This window comes from Eschrichtius robustus, chromosome 13 (assembly GCF_028021215.1).
Source record: "Eschrichtius robustus isolate mEscRob2 chromosome 13, mEscRob2.pri, whole genome shotgun sequence".
Taxonomy (NCBI): Eukaryota; Metazoa; Chordata; class Mammalia; order Artiodactyla; family Eschrichtiidae; genus Eschrichtius; species Eschrichtius robustus.
This window is the reverse complement of record NC_090836.1, coordinates 90,514,277-90,538,442: the sequence shown is the minus strand read 5'-3', so window position 1 is coordinate 90,538,442 and position 24,166 is coordinate 90,514,277. Positions and strand designations below refer to the sequence as shown.

Genomic DNA, 24,166 nt, shown 5'->3' with positions numbered 1-24,166 from the left:
CCTGCGGTTGAACCCGGATGTGGCTGAGGCGGAGCTTGGGAACTGCACCCCCTGGTGTCGCTCGGAAGTCTCGCCTGGGTATTCTTAAACCTCAATGGACAGATTTTTTTTTTTTTTTTTAACATCTTTATTGGAGTATAATTGCTTTACAATGGTGTGTTAGTTTCTGCTTTATAGCAAAGTGAATCAGTTATACATATACATATGTTCCCATATCTCTTCCCTCTTGCATCTCCCTCCCTCCCACCCTCCCTCTCCCACCCCTCTAGGTGGTCACAAAGCACTGAGCTCATCTACCTGTGCTATGCGGCTGCTTCCCACTAGCTATTTTATGTTTGGTAGTGTATATATGTCCATGCCACTCTCTCACTTTGTCACAGCTTCCCCTTCCCCTTCCCCATATCCTCAAGTCCATTCTCTAGTAGGTCTGTGTCTTTATTCCTGTCTTACCACTAGGTTCTTCATGACCTTTTTTTTCCCCTTAGATTCCGAATATATGTGTTAGCATACTGTATTTGTTCTTCTCTTCCTGACTTACTTCACCCTGTATGACAGATTCTAACTCCATCCACCTCACTACAAATAACTCAATTTCGTTTCTTTTTATGGCTGAGTAATATTCCATTGTATATATGTGCCACATCTTCTTTACCCATTCATCTGTCAGTGGACACTTAGGTTGCTTCCATGTCCTGGCTATTGTAAATAGAGCTGCAATGAACATTTTGGTACATGACTCTTTTTGAATTATGGTTTTCTCAGGGTGTATGCCCAGTAGTGGGATTGCTGGGTTGTATGGTAGTTCTATTTTTAGTTTTGTAAGGAACCTCCATACTGTTCTCCATAGTGGCTGTATCAATTTACATTCCCACCAACAGTGCAAGAGTGTTCCCTTTCCTCCACACCCTCTCCAGCATTTATTGTTTCTAGATTTTTTGATGATGGCCATTCTGACCGGTGTGAGATGATATCTCATTGTAGTTTTGATTTGCATTTCTCTAATGATTAATGATGTTGAGCATTCTTTCATGTGTTTGTTGGCAATCTGTATATCTTCTTTCTCCAGCGGACAGATTTTATCAGTTATCCCACAATCAAGACCAACAACGCGTATTGTCATTTTAAAAATAATTCAAAGAAAACGGTAAATGGATAATTTGCACAACTTGAGCCACCGAGGCATAGAATTCATTTAATTTAGCCCCAAACTACACATTGTGTAGTATGGAAAAAATAGGAAATTTACCAAATGCCTAGTAGGAGGGGATTGGTTCAAAAATTAAGGTACATGTGTGTGATGGCCTATTATACAATCATTAAAATGACCACAAAGTGAGGAGGAGTTAACTTACCTAGAGAGAAGAGCATAACAGGACAGTTATTAAGATAGTGTTATATTCTAAAAGGGCTAGACAGACGATCCAGGAGTAAATTCCAGCAGAAATTTACTATGAAAAGATGACATTTTAAATCAGCAGGGAAAAGATGGCTTATCCAAAAAATGATGTTGGAGCTGCTGATTAGCCATTTAGAAAAAAAATACATCTAAGTAAATCCTATACGGATTAAATATTTAAATGTTAACAAAACCTGAGAAGAAAATATAAAGTGAATAAATCCATAACATTGAGCTGTGGCCACCTTCAAGGATAGCAATATAGTCAGAAATCATAAAGGAAAATATTCATAGATTGGATAATATAATTCTAGCCACAGTTTTATGATTCCACGGAAAATTTTAAATTTTCTGAACAGATGGTTAAAAATCACCATGAATGGTTTTCAAGAAATACAAGTTGGCAGAAGAGAAAGGATTGGTATCCCTAATTTAAAGTGAACTTACAGGGACTTCCCTGGTGGCACAGTGGTTAAGAATCCGCCTGCTAGTGCAGGGGACACGGGTTCCATCCCTGGTCTGGGAAGATCCCACATGCCGCGGAGCAACTAAGCCCGTGCGCCACAACTACTGAGCCTGCGCTCCAGAGCCCGTGAGCCACAACTACTGAGCCTGCACGCCGCAACTATTGAAACCCGTGCGCCTAGAGCCCGTGCTCGGCAACAAGAGAAGCCACCGCAATGAGAAGCCCGCGTACCGCAACGAAGAGTAGCCCCCGCTCTCTGCAACTAGAGAAGGCTCACGCGCAGCAACGAAGACCCAATGCAGCCAAAAAATTTTAAAAATTAAAAAAAAAAAAATGATAGAGCCTGCCTTGTAGCGGGTTGTGCAGTTATATGAGATCATTTATATAAAGTGGTTAGGCCAGAGGGTAAGTAATTATTTTACTACATTCTGAAAGAAAAAAATTATATTCAGGTTCTCTACCATGCCGGCAAGTGCAGCTGCTGGGACAGATAACTAGGTTTCCTTTCTTCTTCATAAAGCCTTGCGATAAATCCCTAGGTCCCTTTCCCTTGAAAGCTGAACAAGGCTAACATACCAAGCTTAGACATCAAAAGATAAAGCTTCACTTGAAAAATAGAGAACAAGAGGGTACAAGTTGCTAGTACAAACGTACCTTCTAAAAGGTTAGATTAAATCATGGAGGATAAAGTCATACCTGATTTACTAAATGAAATTAGAACCTGTTGGGTGTGTCACTGTCCTTTGAAGTTGACAGCAAGGACAATAACTGCAGCCGTATATGTACCCTTGAGTTTCTCTGCCAATGACAATATTGGGCTTAATGAACCACGGGTGTGATATGATTTGACAATTTTTGGTCTTATGTACTTAAGTACTCAATCATCACTTCTCACAATACTAAAACCTCTTGAAGCGTGAAAGCGATTTAGGACAAATAAATGAGCTATTGTAATGTATTCTGTCCACATTATGCTTTAGAGTTTGTAGAAAGTTTCAAATACATTATCTCATTTGATTCTCACAATAGCTCTGCGAGGCAGTCAGGTAGGTTAGGAAATGGATGTTGAGGGAGACTAAAAGATTGGCTTCAGGTCATATAGCTATGAAGCAGAAGTGAATTCAAACTCAGGTCCCGTGACTCTCAGTCCCATGCTTTTACTGAATAATGAGTGGAAAATGTTGGTACCTGACATCCCCAGAGGTAGAACAGGCTGAATTTTAGTTTTGAGAAGGATTCAAGTGAAAAAAATATGTTGCACAAACGATGGCACTCCCCATGCCCATGGCATACTTTGCCAAACAGCCACACAATTCTTTACTGCTTGTCCTGGATTTAGCTTCAAAATCCTCTCAACACAGTGCTCTGGGAGCTAATACTAAAAGATCAGAGCAGACACATGACCTTCAACTTATTTTCATGGGACTTCCCTGGCGGCCCAGTGGTTAGGACGCTGCGCTTCCAATGCAGGGGTCTCGGATTCGATCCCTGGTTGGGGAACTAAGATGCTGCATGCCCTGTGGCATGGCCAAAGTGGTGTGGGGTGGGGCGGGGAATCAGGTAATTCCTGCATGGTCTACTGGGCAATGCCCAGCACTTCATTAACACAAGGACGCAGTAAGTTCTGTTGTTCATTAAAAAATAAACTTATTTTCATACAAGGAGGATTCATAGGGCTTATTCAAGGAAACTGGAGGGATCCGAGGCGGAGACTGTTGCTAACGCTTACCACTACCCAACACCCACGGCCGCCTTTTCTCCTGGGCACATCTCCCTGACTCCTTTGCAGTCAGGTGGGGCCAGATGACCATCTAGCCATCTAGTCATCAGCTAACGATCTAGTTAGTTCTGGCCAATGCACCATGAGTAGAAGTGGGTGATCCTTTTCTTGCCCTTATCTTCTGAGTGATTAAGGAGACGCTGAAGGTTTCAGGGACTGTTGAGTTACAAGATGGATGGAAGTTGAGTCTCTAAGTGGCTGAATGGACTAGGGTCCTCGACACACACACGAACCTTCCCTAAACTTTGAACTACAATTTGAGAAATAAGGTTATGCTGAGGCTTTGCTCAGCAGTTCATCTACACACACCAGTAAAGGTTGACTTCAATGACTGTGCCCTTCCTGGAATCATCTTCTCGTGTCATTCTTAGAGGTGATGCTGGATTGGGGGACCTCTTCACACATTTCTCCCATTCAAGTTTTAAAGACCTCATGAGTGCACATGATAGTGGATTTGTTTTTCTCTTTCTGCTCCTTCCTGTTTGGAAGAAATCCCTAGTTGGGTGACCTTGGTGGGAACACAGGAGTCTAAGGGTCAGCTACTGTCTTGTTCCATCCCCTGCAAATTAGAGCCTGGGCGCTTGACAAGAGATTCTTCCGACTGAATGTTGAGATCCGAGACTTTAAATCTTGAGCAAATGAGGCAAAGCAGCAAGGACAACTGAGAAAACAATCTCTGAATCCAGCTTGGCTGAGGTCCTACGCTTGCACTGCCTTGGTTCTTACCCATTTTCCAAGCTTAATTCCCCAGGTAAAACAGATTCCATGAGGCACTTAAACCTCTCCAATAAACTCTCTTTCTGCTTCTGTTAGCTAGAGTCCATTTCTACATGGACTCTCGTGCCATGTGTTCATGTGTGAGTGTGTATGCACATACGCACACAACACAGAATATTCTAGCACCAACAGCAAGTGTTCTTTGCCAGGGCAATCCTTCCAAAACATAAATTGCTTGTAACCTTCTCCTGTTTCAAAAGATTCAATGGTTATCTCTTTCAGGACAAAACCCTCCCTTTTGAGCATGACATCCCAGAAGCCTTTTACCTTGCTTGTTTCCCCTCTCATCACTTCCCCTCTTCTATAGGCTGACCCTTGGCTTACCATTTCTCCACACCGTCGTACCCACTGTGCACTTGGCCTCTTGTGCCTTTCCCTTTCTTGGCAAGTTCCTGCCTACCCTTCATGCTTTAGCTCAAGGGTGACCTCCACGAAACACAGTCTGGTAGTATTTCTTCTAACACTACATGTATGTGTTTTATTGCCCGAATTACACCTTATCGCAGTTGTTCACAAGTTTGTCCTTCTTACTAGGTTACAAACTTCTTCAGGACAGTGTCTGTCTAGTCATCTGTGTATCAAAGATCTAGGATACTTCTTGGCACACCGTAGATGCTCAATAGCTATTTGTTGACTGAATGAACGAATGAACATGACCTGATGTCTGTGAGGCTCTGATGATCAGCAGAAGAATCCTTCTAAAACAACTGCAATAAAGACTGTGCAGTATTCCAGCCCTGAGTTACCCAAAGGTGGCTTAGAAAACAAAGAGACACCAGCTATCTTGAAATAATTTTTAATGTTTTAAAATTTAACTAGTGCACACAATACATGTTTTAGCAGTAGAAGAATGAAAATGTGTGTGTGGTGTTTAATAAAATTGACATTACAAAACAAGACCATGTTAAGAAAATTCTCAAAAGTAGAAGTAAACATTTCAGTAAAAACCAGATAAACAACACGCTAAGGGATAGGATTTTAAAATCCTAATAAACGTAGTTGCCTAAATCCAGACTTCAGACACTGAGATTTACTTTGTCACTTAAAAAAAAAAAAAAAAAAAAAAAAAAGGCAGAATGCCCTTCATGTTAAATGCATTTTAAAAAAATGTTTGCACATTGTTTTCCTGCTGGCAACTACAGAATAATCAAGTATATAAGAATACCAGACGGATTCCAATCTGATAATAAAAAAGTGTACCACCTGGTCTTCTGGTTAAATATACAGTTCACCTCAGAAAGCAACAAAAAGTTATGCTACACATTACATTTCTATGTCAGACCCTCCCTGCTGTCCAGGCCCCAAAGTGAACACAGTTGAAAACTACTTCAACTTAAGAGAAAATGAAAACAAAAATCTACAGCACCTTATGATTTCTAAGCATAGGAAACAGGCAGAATGGAAATACAGGAAGAGGGAAACAATGGGTGAGACCAATGATGTGCTCTTCAGTAAAATTCCATTTATACACAGCTGCTCAAATGGACAGGATGGCTGATTTATGTATTGGTCATGTGAGAAAAAAAACTGACTTTCAAAATTTCCTCAAATTCTGGCAGATCCCTCCAAAATGTAAAGACCGGAGATAATTTACTCACACAATCATTTCCTAGAACTTTATCAAATAATTAGGTAGCACCATAATGGTGAAGGTCGTGGTGACGAAGAAAGGAGCATTATTTTTTACTTCCTACCCACTCTTCCCCATCAAATTACTAAGGTTCAATGAGTCCTCAGAAAACCAAACAATCAAAATGCATTTCATGCAAATAAAGCACTTTCCAGGCTGAGTCCGTCCAAAAGGTAGTACTTCTCTTAACACTTTGGAAGAAGTATGTAATTCCAGGACGGTATGCAGATTTCTCTAGAATCCTGACAACCAGTGCCAGCTTGGCAAAGTTTAATTTAATGCATAAGCATGGCAAATGATGATGATACTTAGAAGAGCATCTTGGTCACAGCAGGTTAAGAATTTAATCAGCGCAGAAGGCATTTGCTAGCACATTATATGGTTAAAAATTCCAAAGTTCAACTGTTTCTTTTTCAGACATGAATTTCACTGAGAATGGGGATATCGTTTTATCAATTTTTCTTCTTCTTACAAGTAAAACAATTCAAACCACTCCTGCCTTATGTAAAAATATTAAAATCTTATATAAACCTTATCAATGGCCTGAGAAATGCAGGGACATTCACGAAGAGATGTGTGCAAAAACTGTTTCCCTCAGAGAGCAGGATAAGTGAGAAGAATCCACCCTTTAGAATAAAATTTTAGAAGGGGTTTGTTTCTATTTTCACTAAATGAACAAGGGAGGTTTTATCTAAAATTTGTATGTAGCTTTAAAATGTATTTAATACATTGAAATTCTAAACAAATACTGACAATTGGTATCACAAAATGTGATTTGGTATATTTGTAGAATTTGAGGACTTATACTGTGTAAGTTTCTATTACACATTAATAAAATTTAATTGTACATTTCAAATACGATTATCCCTTACTTCACATCATTTATTCAGAACATCAATCCCCTTGGTTATGTTCACAACTTTCAACCCTTTAAGAAGCTGTACCAAAGTTAAAAAAATCATTAGATTTGATGTGAAATACAACTCCTTACGGGTTGAATGAATAAGCCAGATTTATATGCTTAAGAAAACATTTACAAGTATTATATAGGTAATATAATTAATTACAAATTGCTTTCTGTTCATTAAAAACATCTCTTTTGGACTTGTAGATGGTACACAAACAGGGTCATTACGACGTGCATGTCTTTGCAATGCTAATATTACTGGATTACACAGATTTGGGCTAACGCTGTGCCACAGACAGGACTGAGAACGTGCCGCATCTGAAATGCCATGGATGGAAACAGACTGGGTACCTAAGTGCTGGGCTTCCAATCTCTTATCCAACGTCAGTTCCTCTTTAGTTAGTAGATGATGAAGCTTCCACCTTCCCCGTGGCTTCCTCACTGAAGAGCAGCTTTCGAAGTATATTTGCATAAAATGGTCCATACACTTGTTTGTTGAGATTCACAATGTTTGCATATTGCGAGCCTAGCACCTCTAGCTCCTGCTGAATGACAGTGAGGCCTCCTGGCACGGGAGGCATGCATTTTTGAGGGTTTGGCAGACAAAGTAGGCTTTTCATGTATAGCTGGATTCGTTTTTCTGGGGAAAAAGAAGGCATCTTTATCTGTCCCATTATTAAAGCACGTGATTTTAAAAAATGAGAATAGTAATTGTGGTAGGTGGATTGCGGCAACATTCTCAGTTCTTGACCCCTCCCTATATTCATGCCCTTTCCAAAGTAGCCTTGCAGCTCTTCCCATCAAAGACTGAAGTCTGTTTCCCCATGCCTTGGAGCAGGGATGGCCTTACGACTTGCTTTGGCCAATGCAGAATGTGGCAGAAGTGCTGGTATGTGAGTTCCATGCTCAAGAGGCATGGTTTGAACCCACTCTCTCTGCCTACCACCACCATGTAAACAAGCCTGGGCCTGATGAGGGACCATGTTGAGGGAAGCCCAGTTGTTCCATCTTAGGCCACCCTAGACCAACCTGTAGCCAACCAACTCCCAAACACCTAAGAGAGCCCAGGCAAGATCAGCAGAGCTACCCACCCAAGCCACAGCTGACCACAAATGCACGCGTGAGTCCAGCAAGACCAAAAGAACTACCCAGTTGCCCCACAGACTTGTAAGCAGTGACGGAGTTTTAGGGTGATTTGTTATGCAGTAATAGCTAGCTAATAAAACATGCATAGCATTTTCAGGGTGGGGTGGGGAATCTTTTACAAAAACTCAATGTCCATAATTTTAGTTATGTATCCTAAAGCTGAGTTTGTAAACTGGCACTGCCAGTTTGGTCCACGTAGTGTTTTTTAAAAATAGAAGTCATTTAAAATGAGGGGATTTCACATAGAAAATCAAATTTTTGGTTCTTCTTGAAAAATCTACAGATCTGGCAAACTTGGGGGCCCAAACCGCCGCATGGCAAGGGTGAGCACACATCTGAGTTTTCACAGGACAGTTAAAGTTGACACCTGCTGTCCTGGCATAATTAAAAAGAGCACTCTCAAAAGTGTCCTGGGGTGGAAAATAAATTATATGATCACCCCCCATGTGGGCAACAATCTGGAGTCACTAAGGAAGGGCCACCCCAACTGGCACTGCCACCTTCTCCATTCTTCTTGCTTCAGTGCCTCAATGTATCTGCATTTGAGACGACTTCACAAAAGCACGCAAATGCATAAATAAGTGAAGCTGCAGTGGTACTGGACAAGCCTTACATGCCCCAGCCCATGCTGCTCCAAGGATGTTCTCTGGCTTTGGAAACAGAAATCTCACAAATAAGGAAGTTTACTAAGGAAAATACACTCCATCGAATACAGATAACTATATTACTGAAACTTCTCTCTAAACACTTCTCCCAAAAATCACACGTTTCAGCCAGACCTGATCTAGAACTCAAAGTCCCCAGTGTCCCATGTCCATATCTTAGCCCAAATTGTTTCCTCTTACTAGAATGCCTTTCCATCTCACCTCATCTCTGCCCAAGTCGAGAGCATACTTCAATGCTGATGCTAAAGTCACCTACTTTCTGTGGCTTTTCCTAGCAACTGTTACACTATCACCCCATACTACTGTTACTTGAGAATTTATCTCTCCCTTCTTAGACAGTGGGCTTTCTAAGGGTCAGGGCTATTTTTTTTTGTCTTATAATATCCCTGGTCTGGCATGTGGCAGGCACGTCATAAATGCTGCTTGAATTAAAGTGAGATTGGAATGAAAAAGGTCTATAAAGATAAACCCCAAACTGAAAGCAATGGGAGCCAGAGAGGAATGGGGGCTGGAGAAGGCAGTCAAAGATGACTTGGGCCTTATCCATAATTTGTCAACAAGAGGAAATTATTCATGGATGTATCACTTGTATAATTGAAAATTACTTTTTAAAAATGTAGGTGGCTATTAGCATGCAAATAATTTACACAGCAGGTAATCCATAAATCATTTTTACATGGTTTTGGTATATATTTGAAAAAAAATGGTTTGAAGGAAAACTCCCTCTCTAATTACCTTTTTTAATGGCTAAGAACACAGTGGGAGTTGTAATTCCATTGTAAACAAATAGCACAACTAAGAACAAAAGAAGGCAGACTGTGGGTACCATGAACTACAGGGGAGGAAAGCCAGGGGTAAACTGGAGCCCTTCTTCTGTCCCAGGGATCCCTCTAAGTGCTTAATGTATTCCAGCTCCTCTGCAGGCAGAGAATTAAGAGGAAACTGTCTACTAAATTCCCCGTTAGGCTGGCTGCTCGACTCTCAAAAGCCGCGTCTATTTTCATCACAGATATGGTCCAAACACTTTTCACAAGGCTGTTTAAAGAATGAAACTTTTTCAAAACTGTTATTATGCTGACAAGTGGTTCTATCTCCTCTGCGGATGAGTCAGTTTTTAGGCCAAGACTAAGGTGACAGAAGCGTCTGTCCATTTAGGAGCAGCCAAACCGAGCCCCTGCCAAAGACGTGCCCTTGGCTTCCAGAGCCCAGGGAGGGACGCTCAAGTGAGTCATTCAAGTTGCTAGGCAACAATACTTTGAATGAGGTTACAAAATACTTCCAGTTTGCAAAAGAACAGGCAACTTGGACTGGGGAGAGCTGGGTGGAAAAGAGTTGCTTGACTGGATTTTAAGAGGCCACCTTGGGGTGGGGCATCTCCTCAACCCCAGCTTCCCTCTCCCTTGACATTGCAAGTACTTCCCTGATCTAAAGCAAGGGCATGGGGGACACCCGATGCTCTGGCCACCCTGCCAATGAGCAGCAGGGCTCCAGCTTTGACTGTAGTGCCCATTAGAGCAGTTAAGAATATGAGTCAGAGAGGCTCAGGAAGAAGCCATACTCTGCAACCTGCTAGTTATGCGACCTCAGGTGAGAGTTACTTAACTGCTCTAAGTCTCCATGCATTCACCCATTCCACAGACATTCATTAAAGGTCATCTCTGGGCCCAGCATGGTATGGGGAAATAGCAGTGAGCAAATATGCGCCCCGTCCTCGTGAGGCCTGTGCACTAGTGGGGGGTTTCTTGGTACGTGGCAGAGACTGCAGACGGCCTGCCCCTCTTCCTCCGGGGAACACCGTCTCCCAGGTGTTAGTGTACAGCTGGAGACCACAGGCCATGAGATGCATGTCAGCAGTGAAGGTTACGCAGGGAAGGGCTCAGCCACAGGCAGCTGCGATTATGCTGTGTTACTGTTTTCACCCGTCACCCCTCAGCAGCCCACATGCTACACACCAGATGGCTCTTTTCTTGGCGGTGGGGTTGAAGCCTAGAGCTATTAAGTGGCCTGGGTGGCCTAGATCTCCAGCATCCCGTGTCCCCAGGGATAAGAATGAGAGAAACTATTTAAGAGCCTCAACTAAATAATAACAAGTACTTGTATTCTTAGGGAAGTCAGTGCTGTACTTTGAAAACTTGCAGGTTAGTCCCGGAATGTTAGTATATTCGAATGCCACACTCTTTCCCCTGTCTGGTCCATTCCTCACCCTCTGCAGTAGACACTTGCTTTGTGTCCCACATCGCCCTCTTCCCCTTCTTAAGGCCACAGCACCCTGATCTTGTTTGGGGGAAAACGATCTCTTCCCTAGTTTCAGACCAGGTGTTACAGGTAAAGCTGACTCACCTTGGCTCCAGGAATTGAACACGTCTCAAGTTTAAGTTTCTTCCCCTCTGGCCACCATGACTGAGTCAACAATGGGACATGACCACCATCTGGAGTCAATGAGACTCAATTCTGGGGTCACTGTCTGAGCTAAGAGGGGAGGGAAACTGACTCCTTTTTTTTTTTTTGGCTTGACTTAAACACAGAAAGATGTAGGCTGGAGCTGAAGTCATGTTGCTATGTTGGGAAGAGACTATCCATGGAGACAGCCAGCCCAGAGGAAGGCAGTGCTGAGGGACCAAAGTGGAGAAACCAGCGCCCAGGACATAGTTTAAGCTCTGACTGAGCTGTACCAGCAGCCAATCCCACCCTGCTCTTTACTGTTATATGAGCAGATACATTCCCTTTTTGCTTAAGCCACTTTAGAAGCTTAGGTTCTCTGTCACAAGTAATAGAAAAAGTCCTAACTGATACATTCTCCCCAACTCACCAATACAACTTGACCTTAAGATATTCATTTTCTTAGCAATCAAGTACAAAAAAAAGTCTACCCACTATGCCTCTCAGTTCCAGGGTCTTTTTAACTCTGTCTGTCTAAGCCTGACCAACACAGGGCCCTCAGCTCACTCAGGTGAGCTCCCAGCAAAGCCCGTGTCTACTTTCTGTGAACATACTGCCAACTGGTCTGGATTGCTCTGTTGATCTAGGAATTTAACATTACTGGCAGCATGATGTTATTTTCTTCATAAAAATCTATCGGCTGGGTAGTAAGGTAGAAGGCTCTGAAACATCCCCCCACTCTGCTACATATACACACAGAAGCAGCAATGAGTCCCAAACCTTTGAAAATATTAATGCTTTCTTCATATTTTCAATATTTATTCACTCACCAAAAGAAGCAGGTAATCTGTTTAAGACTAAAATTTGACTGACACTTAACATTAGCCAAAACCAGCATGGTAAAGCAAATTGGAATTGAAGCAGAAACCAACAAAAACATGAAGACTCACCAATCAAGGACCAGATAGGATTGTCTTCCTCTTCAATGCTTGAGAATTGACCTACAAGATTAGCTTGAACCTCAGCATCTAGAGCAGGTAAACCTCGCTCCATCAGGGTCTTGTTTACCTCAACACAAGTCTGAACACCGATAGAATTTAGGACTTCCTTCAAGTTAAAGGTCCTACAAAACGTGAAACAAAAATCCCATCAGGGATAGTTTTTATTTAGCAGGATTTTTGTTGTTGTTGTTGTTTTAAAAATATACCAACTTATTTCAAATGTCTACCAATTTTCCCTTATACAGACAATAATTACCTCTATTAGAATGAGCTTAGAAAATAGTAACTCCTCCCAACCATCCTTTATATGTAGCAGATTTGTAAATGCTTAAAACCACTCAATTCTGTGGGTAATGTTTAAATAGGAAAGCACAGACAGAAAAATGTGGTCTCTGAAAATAAGTCTGCAACCCCATCTTCAGGCAGGGCTATCAGAAAGGGAAAGAGTAGGTTCTTTAAAAAGTAACCTATTTACTTCTTAAAATAAACCCTCTGGTCTGAGTGGATTCATTCATAGATTTTTTTTTTTTTTAATGTGCTTGTAAAATGATGTACTATCAATTCCTTTATCCATGCCTGAGCAGTAAATCTCTAACACCAATCAAAAACAAGAAATGAAGATATTCAGAAGCCAATACCATAAAGACAAGTTACCTAAAACTCTTGACCTATCATGATGAAAGGTAAGAAACTCCTTCGCATTGTTACTTTCAAGTAACTGATCAGTAATCCCAAATATATACAGTCCAGAAAATTGTAAAAAGTAGTTAGTGGTAGGTTATTTAACAGGTAAGGAAAAAGGTGTAATTAGAAACAGCGTTTGTTGGATCCACACTATTGGGGAATGATGATGGAAAATTGCTGCTCACTATTCAGAAAGGGTCTTTAAGACAACTTTGTGCAAAATGGGAATTAAAGGATAAGAGATGGGGGGATGGGGTGGGGGGAATTAGACAAAACAATAATATAATCAGATAGGCAGAACAACTATAAAGAAGATGACTTAACAACTAAGTAGTTATTAAAAGCTAACGTTTATCAAGCACTTAGCATGTGCCAGACACCTGCCCTAAGTGCTTCACATGAGTCATCTTAAGTTCTCATTAACTCTAAGGTAGGTACAATTATTCCCTTCTTACAAATGAGGAGGTGAGACTCAGAGTGATTCAAGATCTTATTCAATGGTACATAACAAGTCAGTAGCATAGCTAGGATTTAAACCCTGGTTTGTCTGACCCCAAAGCCTGTCCTCTTAGTAACCATTTTGCTATGTGCTTTATATTAATACTTAAGCAGTACTGGGGGTTCACTAAAGGCTTAATAAATTAGAATTCCTGGAAAATAATGGTTACCCAGTGTGGGAAAATGCTAAGATAAGATCTATTGCAAAACCAGAGCCAGAGCAGGTTTCTTTTTATTATAGGTCTTGGGTCCTGGAACGTGAAATAAAAGAGCCTGGCAAGTTAGCACCAGGATCAGTAGAAAGGGCAGGGCCTTGACATAGGCCAGGGTTCAGGCCTTGGCTTGTCCTTTTCATGGTGTGCAGCCCAAGGCAAATCCTATTCTCCCTCTGAGCTTCAGGTCAAAATGAGAACTTTGGATGTTATAACCACTTGGGCTTCTTTTGGCTTTTAATATTCTAGGATTTTATCAAGTCATTTATGTGCTCTCTAAGTAATGGGCAGGAGGATAGGAGGTTGGGTGTATCTCCCTTCAAAGAGAGGAATAAAGTCCCTGAAAACACCTGAAAGGGGAACCAGCAAGAGGAGCTGACCCATATGAGACCCATGGAAACATCTGGCCATTGGCTAAGACTAGGAATTTTCTAACTTGGACAGGATTCCCAATAGGATGATCTAAATGCAAAACTGAAATGGGATTCTAGTATTCAATGAAGGTTTGATACTCGGAAATGAATTTGGCAAAAACAAAACTTTCACTGGACTTGCAGAGCACCTCTGAAGGACAGAGATGTCACCACTCTGAAGATTTCACAGAGGCTGGATCAGTGAAGCTGGTAAACATTTCATGGCAGAAAACCTATGGAGTTGGAACAAGTGAATCAGAAAGCCTCTTTGATAGGGCGTTCTAAACACTGAGCGTGGTGGATGTCTGGGTTTTGTTGGTTTTTTCCACAACACTGTCAAAGAAGAGCTTTTGCACACACCCATCCTAAGTGGAAACACTATACTCACCCTGGCACTTGTTATGGAAAAGACCTCTCCTTTCCTATGATGGGACATCTAAGCCTTCAGTGATATTAAAAGAAATTCTAGAAGAAGAAGGTGTGAGCTAAGCTTCTCTAAAGCACAGTCCCGAATATCACATCTAGATGTCAAGGTTATTCACATTCTCTGAAACACATGCAGACCCTGAATACAAGGGGAGCAGATAAAAATGCTTGGAACTTACTCTTTGTTCATGCCTTCAAGTAGAACAGCTGCAATCCTTTTTAGCCTGACTGCAAGCTCAGGTAGGCCTTCTGTAATAGCACCCACAATGTTGTTGGTGATTAGGGACAGGCAGGCAATCATTTTCAGTTGATTCAGCTTTTCTGTCAGTTCCTGAAGACGTGCTCCATCTGTCATGAGTGTCTAGAATGTTTATTTAAAATGTAAAAATAGTAAGGGAAGCTCAACACCATGAACATGTAAAATAAGCAATGTTACATCCAAACTCCCATTTTTATCTGATTTCAGTAAAGTCATTAAATCACATGCAACACAGACAGACCAGCTGATTTACAGTTTGAACTTAAGAATTAGAATACTGGAAAACTTGAGTGAAGGAAAAAAAAAAATCACTCACCTGTGGTAATTCTTTTTTCTGATAATCCCACTGTAACAATTTCAAATAACTATTATTTAGCACCAATGTAGGGCTCAGGCTTGGCTTGGAGCTGTTTTTGGCCCCGGGAGTTAAAGCAGTCTCAGAAAGAGAAAGTAATTCTTCATGTACAGATTCTTTTATCCATTCTGTAGTTTGATCAAGAGCACCTGCAAGTGCAAAGGCCACATATTTGTCCTACAGCTGATGGATTCCTTCATTTGTGCATTCCACATGACAGATGTCAGGTTAGGTGCTGGGCATGAATGACAAGACAGCCATGGCGCTCAAGGAGCTGAGCTTAGAGTCCAGATGGGCAGACAGACCTGTAAGCTCACAATTACAGCAGAATACAGTGAATACTAGAAGACACAGCAGGAGTGGAGGGAGGAGAGGCTGTCCAGGACAGACTGTAAGAGGAAGAACTCCATAAGTGACACTTCAGGATACAAGGCAAACAGAGGAAAGAGCTGTCACTCCAGGCTAGGAGAATAGCCCACACAAAGACCCGGAATAGTGAGAAAATATGGTAATTTGGATGCTACAAGCAAATCTGTACTGCTGGTCTATAAAGAACTAGGCGGGAGAGAGAGTGGCAGCAGATGGCATCAGATATGGATAGACAGGCCAGCTCACACATGACCTTGAGTCTTGTGCAGAGAAGGTATTTAGATTAAAGGCACTGATGATTAAACATTTTTGGGTTCCAGACCCCTCGGAGTGTCTGAATAGAGCTATGCCTTTCCCAGCATGCTGGTGTGCACACTTTATTTTACTTCAGACCCAGTTCTAAGGTTTCTCCCTAGAAATAAATTGCTTTTTATACCACATTTCTTATAAAATTATGTATTTGGTAGAATTTATAAGGTGGCGATTGCTTAAAAATGCAGACTGAACACAGGTGCAGATTTTTTAAAAAGACCCAGAGAACAAAATAAAGAATAGTCACCCTGAAAACAGAGGTAATTTATGAGCAGCTCAGTTTGCCACACTTAAGCAACACCACCCCCAGAATTTCACAACTTTGTTTCTCCTCACTTGGCAAATGTTGTTCTTGGTTTTCCCAGTTCTGTTTATAAAGATGTAAAAGACTTGCAGTCTTTTATTTAAAAGGTACCCAACAGACAGAAACAGTGGAAACCATCATGGATGTAATTACAATATGGCGGTAATAAGCATTTATGCTGCAAGCTTAATCATTTACAGCTGACAGATTTAAAAGCCCATTTCTTTATCTCAAACAAAAGCAACAGTGTAGCATAGAGGTTCTCAATCCTGGCTGATTGTAGAATCACCTGGGGAACTTTAAAAAGAAAGAAATGTGATCTTGGGCACTGGCTCTTGGAGATTTTGATTTAATCAGTCTGAGATGGGGCTCAGGCATCTGTGTTTAAACACCCTAGGTGATCCTAATATGTAGCCAGAATTGAGTACAACTGGTAAAGCGGAAAGAGCATGAGTTTAGGGGGAAACATGGGCTTTTCTCTAAGGGGTCTGTTGAGATTTCACTCCCACAAGCTAGTACACTGACTGTTCTATGTGGCTCTAAAATCGAGGTCAACCCTATGAGGCACTGGTACCCTCGGTTTTTCATATGGAGAAGAGCCTCTCCATTCATTTCTTCAATGACAACTGAGCACCTACTATACACCAGATACTATACCAAGTGCAGAGGATTCACAGATGAGTAAACACAGTCCCTATACTCAAAAACCTCCTTATCTACCAGGAGAGAGAAACAGAACAATAGGCAATGGTTTTACAGGTGCATTTACCTAAGAATTTCTCAGGGGCAGTGGAGGCCCAAGAGCACTTCCCCACCAATATATGTTCCTGTTTCCTGCCAGGAAGGCTTGGCCTAACCCCCCTGAAACTATCTCTGGTTCTCTCAATCTATGTCCTGCCAGTCCTTAGTGGTCCAGCCTCTTCCTATGGGAAGCCTTTCTTGATTGTATGGACCCATCCTTATCACTGCCTTCTTTTTTTTATATATAAATTTATTTATTTTATTTATTATTTTTGGCTGTGTTGGGTCTTCGTTGCTGCGTGGGCTTTTCTCTAGTTGGGGCGAGCGGGGGCTACTCTTCGTTGCGGTGCACGGGCTTCTCATTGCAGTTGCTTCTCTTGTTGCGGAGCACGGGCTCCAGGTGCACGGGCCTCAGTAGTTGTGGCGCACGGGCTTAGTTGCTCCGTGGCATGTGGGATCATCCTGGACCAGGGCTTGAACCCATGTCCCCTGCATTGGCAAGTGGATTCTTAACCACTGCGCCACCAGGGAAGCCCTATCACTGCCTTCTTGAGGCACATCTGCCTTTGAATTTTTGATCTGGCTGTCATTTCTCTTAAATAGCTGACCTGAAAAACAGCTTCTCTATTTATTAAAAAAAGTTATTAAATAGTTCATGTGCCTTTAATATTACTAGTGATATGAAAATGAGACTCCTTGAGAGTCCAAGCCTATGACGTTTATTTTTTATATAGCTTTCCCTTGACTTAGCTCATAGCACAACCTGATAGGTGTGTGAGATACCTGGCCTTGTCTTGGCAGACCCCTTTGCGTTGGAAACTAATCAAACATTTTTCCAGTGGTACTTGTCACTTAGTAGGTTCTCAAAAAGCCTCTGCTCTCTATATCTGGCATGAGAGACCCGGTAGGTTTCCTATTTAATTCACCATCTCTGGAGGTAACCATGGGCTTAAGTACTGACTCAAATAGTCTCCTTTAGACTGACAAATTGATTTGGTCCTATTTGCCTGAAGATATCTTTCCCTTCAACTGTCATGCAGTAAAATGTTTACTAATATACACCGTGCATGCAAATCAAACTGGAAGACACAGGGTGTTTTAACTCTTTCAGAAAGCAGAGGAGGGAACACTTCCTAATTTATCTTATGAGGGCAGCTTTGCTCTGACACCAAAACCAAGCAATGGCATTATAAGAAAAGAAAATTACAGAGGGACATCTTTCATAAATACAGATGCAAAAATCCTTAAGGAAGCATTAGAAAGGCAATAAGATAAAGATAATATACCAGGGCCAAGTGATTGGATAAACATCTCAGGATTGCAAGCTTGGTTTAACACTAGAAAAAAAATCAGTCACTCTAATTCGCCACATTAACACAATCAAGGAGAAGAAAAATATGACCAATTGAGTAAATGCAGAAAAAGCATGTGAACAAGTTTAATATGTGACCTATTTAGATAAAAATTCTCAACAAACTAGAAATAGAAGAAAACTTCCTTAACCCCAAAAAATGACATCTATGAGAAGCTGCGGCTAACATCATACTTAATGGTCAAACAATAAACATTCTTCTGCTAGAAAAGCAAGGATGCCCTTTCTCATGACTTCTATTCAACATTTGATTGGAGGCCCCAGTCAGTGCAATAAGATAATCCAAAGAAATAAAAGGCAACATGATTGTATATAATGTAGAAAAACCTAAGGAATACTCCAAAAAGCTATTAGAATTAATAAGTTAATTTAGCAAGGTCTCAGGATGCAAAGTCGATCCTCAAAAATCAATTATATTTCTATATGCTAGAAAACAAAAAGTTTTATAAAATAGCATTTATAACACCAGAAGAACATAAAATGAGATTAAATGTAACAAAATGGAGCTTTCCTGGTGGCGCAGTGGTTAAGAATCTGCCTGCCAATGCAGGGGAAACAGGTTCGATCCCCGGTCTGGGAAGATCCCACATGCCGTGGAGCAACTAAGCCCGTGTGCCACAACTACTAGGCCTGTGCTCTAGAGCCGGCGAGCCACTGCAATGAGAAGCCCGCGCACCACAATGAAGAGTAGCCCCCGATCACTACAACTAGAGAAACGCCGCGCGCAGCAACGAAGACCCAATGCAGCCAAAAATAAATAAATAAAATAAATTAAAAAAAAAATTACAAGACCAGTACACTAAAACTAAAACAATATTGCTGAAATAAATTAAAGATTTAAGTAGAGATACTGAGTTCACAGATCGGTAGACTCAACATTATTAAGATGTCAATTCAACATAATTCTGATCACCATCCCAGCTGGCTCTTTTGCAGAACGAGATAAACTAATTTAAAAATGCATATGGAAATTCAAAGGACCTAAAATAGGCAAAACAATTTTGAAAAAGAATGAAGTTGGAAGACTAACACTATCTGACTTCAAGACTTAGCCTCAGTAACCAGGATAGTGTGGTATCAGCTAAGAGTAGAAATATAGATCAATGGAAAAGACTAGAGAGTCTAATAAAAAGGAATGAAGTATTGATATGTGCTACAACATGGGTAAATCTTTAAAACACAATACTAAGTGGAAGAAACCAGACACAAAAAGCTACGTATTATATGATTCCATTTATATGAAATGTCCAGAACCGTCAAATCCATAGAGACAAAAAGTAGAACTGTGGTTGTCAAGGGCTAAGGGAAGGGAGGAATGATGAGATACTGCTAATGAGTTTGAGGTTTATTCTGCAAGCATGAAAATCTTATGGAATTAAATACTGGTGATGGTTGCATAACCTTGTGAAAATACTAAAAAACACTGAATTATACACTTTTAAAATTTAATTTTATGGTATGTAAATTATATCTCAATTTAAAAAAAGAATAAAGAGTTCAGAAATAGGCTCACAAATGTATGGTCAATTGATTTTCAACAAAAATGCCAAAGCAATTCAAAGGAGAAAAGATAGTCTTTTTCAACAAATAGTTCTAGAATTGGATATATGAATGGAAAATTTTGAACCTTGAAATATATTGCCTTGAAATGATTCATAAGCCTAAAAGTCTAAAACTTCTAGAAGAAACACCCAAAAAAAAATCTTCATGACCTTAGGATATACAAAGATTTTGTAAACAATTCACTAAATGCACAAACCATAGAAGAAAATTTTGATTATTTGCACTTTATCAAAATAAAAAACTTCTTCTTTCCAAAGGATAGGGTTAAGAGAATGAAAAATGCAAGCCACAGATGGGAAGAAAGTTTCACAACACAAAAATCTGACAAGGGACTTGCTTCCACGATATATAAAGAGCTCTTCAAATCAATAATAAGACAACCCAATTTAAAAATGGGCAAAAGATTTGAACAGACACTTCATGTAAGAAGATAAATAAATGGCCATTTAGCATATAAAAAGATGCTAAACATCATTAGTCATCAGGGAAATGTATATTAAAACCACAAGAGATACTTTCACATTCTCTATAAATATATATAGGGTAAAATTTAAAAGACTGATAATACCTAGTGTTGGTGAAAATGTAAAGCAATTGGAAGTCTCATACACTGATGGTGAGTATAAAATGGCACAACTACACTGGAAAATAATTGGCCGTTTTTTCTAAAATTAACCATATATTTACCATATGACTCAGCCATTCCACTCCTAGGTGTTTATCCAAGAAAATGAAAACACATGCCCACACAAAGACTGGTACACAAATGTTCACAGCAGCTTTATTCATAGTAGCCTAAAACCAGAAACAACACAGATGTCCATCAACAGGTAAATGGATAAATGAGGTATGTAATCATATAGGATTACAATATAATAGGATAACTTTCAATAATATAAACTATGGATACTCAAAACAACATGAATGAATAGCAAAAACCTTATGTTGAGTGAAAGAAGCTAGACAGAAAAGTGAACATACAGTATGATTCCATTTAATATGACGTTCTAAAAGAAGCAAAACTAATCTACATTGATAAAAATTATATCAGTTTTACCTCGATGGGGGGAGGTTGGTTGCAAGGGGCCTGAGGATTCTTTCTGGAGTGACAGAAATGCTTTATTTCTTGTTTCTAGTGGTGGTTACATGGGCATATTCTTTAGTCAAAACTCACAGAACTATATACTTAGAGTTGGCGTGTTTTTATTGTATGTATTGAATGCTTCAATAAAGATTTTTTTAAAAGATATGGGTTATGGGTTGGCCAACTAATCACCGAGTCTAAGGCAAAAACCTAGCAAACAACCTATGTGATAAAGTCACATAAAGCTTTACCAACACAAAACACACATGTAAATATTTACATTACATAAAAGCCATCGACTGTGCTATTTAGTGCTTCAGAGAATTCAGTCCAGGGAATGCCCTGTGGACTCTGCCAGTTTGGTATGAATGAGTTTAGTATTTGAGCTTTCTGAGATGGATGCATCAAGGAATACAATTCCCTTCTCTACCGACTTCTAATATGGTACCTAAGCATGAAATCTGAGTGACCCTTAAAAAGGCAATGACTCTACATCCTGGACTTGGGGGATGGCCAGGCTAGCTCTTGGTCTGTACGATTCTGAACAGGCACCATTCAATAAACTAGGAGAATGGTGCAGAATACATGGATGGGAGTCCCTGATGTTGTCCAAAGCTTTAGATGGCCTCTATTTTCAATATTCTGGAAAATATTCAGAGCAAATACCCCAATTTTCAATTAGAAGAATGTAGTTCTCTTATCCATGACATCCACTCTTTTATGCCTAGCAACACCTCACCTTCCCTTTTTTTTTGGTACTGATTTTGAGAAATCATTTTCCCTCACGCCATGCTTTCTTTTTGTGAACATCAATTAGAGGTCCCATGGCCAGGCAACCTCCCTGACCAGGGGTTGGCCTCGCTGAGTCATATGCCCATCAGACTCCTTCCTAGGACTCTGAATGATGACCACAGCGTTCAAGGATGGCCCATGTTGAAGTGCACAGTAACCGTCTGAGGATGGAGCTCGGAACTTTCCCTTGCTTTCTCCTCCCCAGATTCCTGATGCCCTCCCGGTTTCCGGCCTTGCGCAGACTCAGGTATTTTCGCTTTTCTGTAAACTGCCCCACTCCTTCCATTCACTTCCTTTTCTGCTAAATCAGCCAGTTAGTTTCTGTTGCCTGCGATATGCCCCAGCTGATATAACACAAAATTGAAAAATCCAAAGAAAGGAGCCAAAGCAGCAGCTTGGTTTACTCCCGACTTGGCCATGAGAGACCTGGCTTCCAGTCCCAGCTCCGCTACTTCTCAGCTGTGCGGCTCTGTCTTTGGGCAGGTCGTTGCTGAGCATCAGCTTGCTCATATCTAAAGTGTTTCATAAACATTTCCGGAATGCCTTGGGTGCCAGGCAAAGACAATCATAATGCAGTTTTATATATTTCTGAAAAACATTTATGTCCCATAAGGATTTCTGAATCACATGAAATGAAGTTCCTGAGAACATTTTATCAGATATAAGAGATTATCTAAATAAATAAAACCTTTTCTTTCTGAGTATCTGAAAAAGTACTTGTGGCCTGGCCCCCCAGGGGTAATGTGCCATTCTTTCTACAGATAATTTAGTTGTTGGATCTAATGTGGTTACTTTGTTGACATTTAATACATTCACCCAACCACTGCCTAAGGCTTTCTTGGGTATATTTTAATAGGGCAATTATATAAAATCTCTCTGTCGGCAAAATACAATTTTTTGGGGAGTCAATTAAGAAACCCAGAGTGCTTCTCTGTATTAATTTTCTCAATAATTATTTTATAAAAATCATGTACACACAAAAATCCAACACTTTTGTCCTTCTGTGCAATACTGTAAGACTCTTATTTTGATACTAGGGCACAGTGGCCGACTTTTGGCAGAGTGACTTGAGGATATAATTAATAGTTGACATACACTCTGCTTCCTGGACTCTTGATTTCTCTGGGAACATATTTAGATCTGGGCAACAATGACCTACTTGCACAGCTGGATTTATTCTATTCTTAAATCTCTGGAAATATCCAAGTCAATGTGAAAGATGCAAATGAAATATAAGTCACTAAGCCTGGGTTTTAAGGAGAGAAGCAAATCATTTGAGATGAACGAAGCTGTAGTTCAACCCTACAGTAAGGAATTTGTTCAAAATTACAGGCTATCTTGACTCAAGACATGGAGACATTTGCACACATGTGTATATACACATATACAGGGACACAAATGAAACCAACCAATGAATCTCAGGAAAATGCTGCTAAGAATGTGGTTATCATAGTTCAGGTTTCAGATCCAGGTTCTATGTAGGGTTCTATGTCCCATAATCCCTCTCTGCCTTTGAAGCCAAAACAATATAGCTCTGAAGTCATAGAATTTTTGTTGTAGAAGGATCCTTAGAAGTCATCTAGTCATATCTGTCACTTGATGCTAGAGCTCCCTCTGCAAATCCCCCCAAGACAGTCGATATACTGTCTGGAGAGAGTCAGTTTTGCATAGTGGTTGAATGCACATGCTTTGGGGCAGAGACATAGCTGGGTTATCCAGGCTTTACCACTTACTAGCAGTCACCTAGGGTAAATACCTTAACCTCAGTTTCTTCTTTTATAAACAGTAGGTGATAACAGTACCAGTCTCATGGGGTGACTTGTGCAGCTTGAATGAGCTAATTAATGTACGGTGTTTGGCACATAGTAAGGACTTGGCACACAATAAGTGCTCAAACAAAATGTTAGCTAGCATGGGCTACTATCAGTAATAGAGAGGCCCATTCCAAAGTTAAAACAGCAGCTCCAGCTGCTAGGAAGGCCAAAATTGGCTGCCAGCTGCTTCCCTCCCATGGGTCCTAGTCTGCCCTACAGAGCTTAACCAAAGCCCTGAATCACGATCGACAGGGAAGGCAGTGCTCATGGCCCACCTGAGTCTCCCTGTTATCAAGCAGAATGGGCCCAGCTTCACTGATTGTTCCTTCTGTCACCCTGCATGGCCCATGCCCTCTTCCCTGGACAGGCTCCAGCCTGCTGGAGCCCCTTTTAAAGTGGCATCTGTTTGGCTTTGTTTACATGAGGCTATCATATTGACTATCTTGACAGAAAAGCTCAGTCCATGAGGGGTAGGGTGGGGTGGGTGCATCACCTAACCCAGCCTTAGACTGTGGTTAACCGAAGCCCAGAGGCTGCTGTCAAGGGTTTGCCAATGAGGGAAGCAGTTAACCAGCCTCTTGCCAGCTGTCCAACATCTGGCATCTCAGCTTCCTCACCTGTGAAACAAAGGGAATAACAGTACCTCTCTCACTGAGCAACTGTGAGGATTCAATGAGGTAACACTTCCTCTACTCCCATTCTTTCTTGACGTCTCTTCCAGTCCGGTTTTAATGCCCACTAGTCCACTGAAACTGCTCCTATCACGGTTACCAAGGATCCTCACACAGTCACATCCAATGGTCAAGCCTTGGCCTTCATCT

General features: G+C 40.8%; 1 protein-coding gene across 1 annotated transcript in view; it reads right to left on the bottom strand.

Annotated features, from left to right (window-relative positions):
• Positions 1-5,482: 5,482 nt before the first annotated feature.
• TCP11L2 (t-complex 11 like 2) overlaps positions 5,483-24,166 on the bottom strand; it is a 40,044-nt gene continuing 21,360 nt past the window's right edge. Inside the window, exons 7-10 of the mRNA XM_068560464.1 lie at positions 14,956-15,143; positions 14,560-14,741; positions 12,097-12,269; positions 5,483-7,596 (exon numbers count right to left, since the gene is read on the bottom strand). Of these exons, the coding sequence (XP_068416565.1) occupies positions 7,352-7,596; positions 12,097-12,269; positions 14,560-14,741; positions 14,956-15,143 (788 nt within the window). The 3' untranslated portion in view covers positions 5,483-7,351. The remainder of the gene's footprint in view (positions 7,597-12,096; positions 12,270-14,559; positions 14,742-14,955; positions 15,144-24,166) is intronic.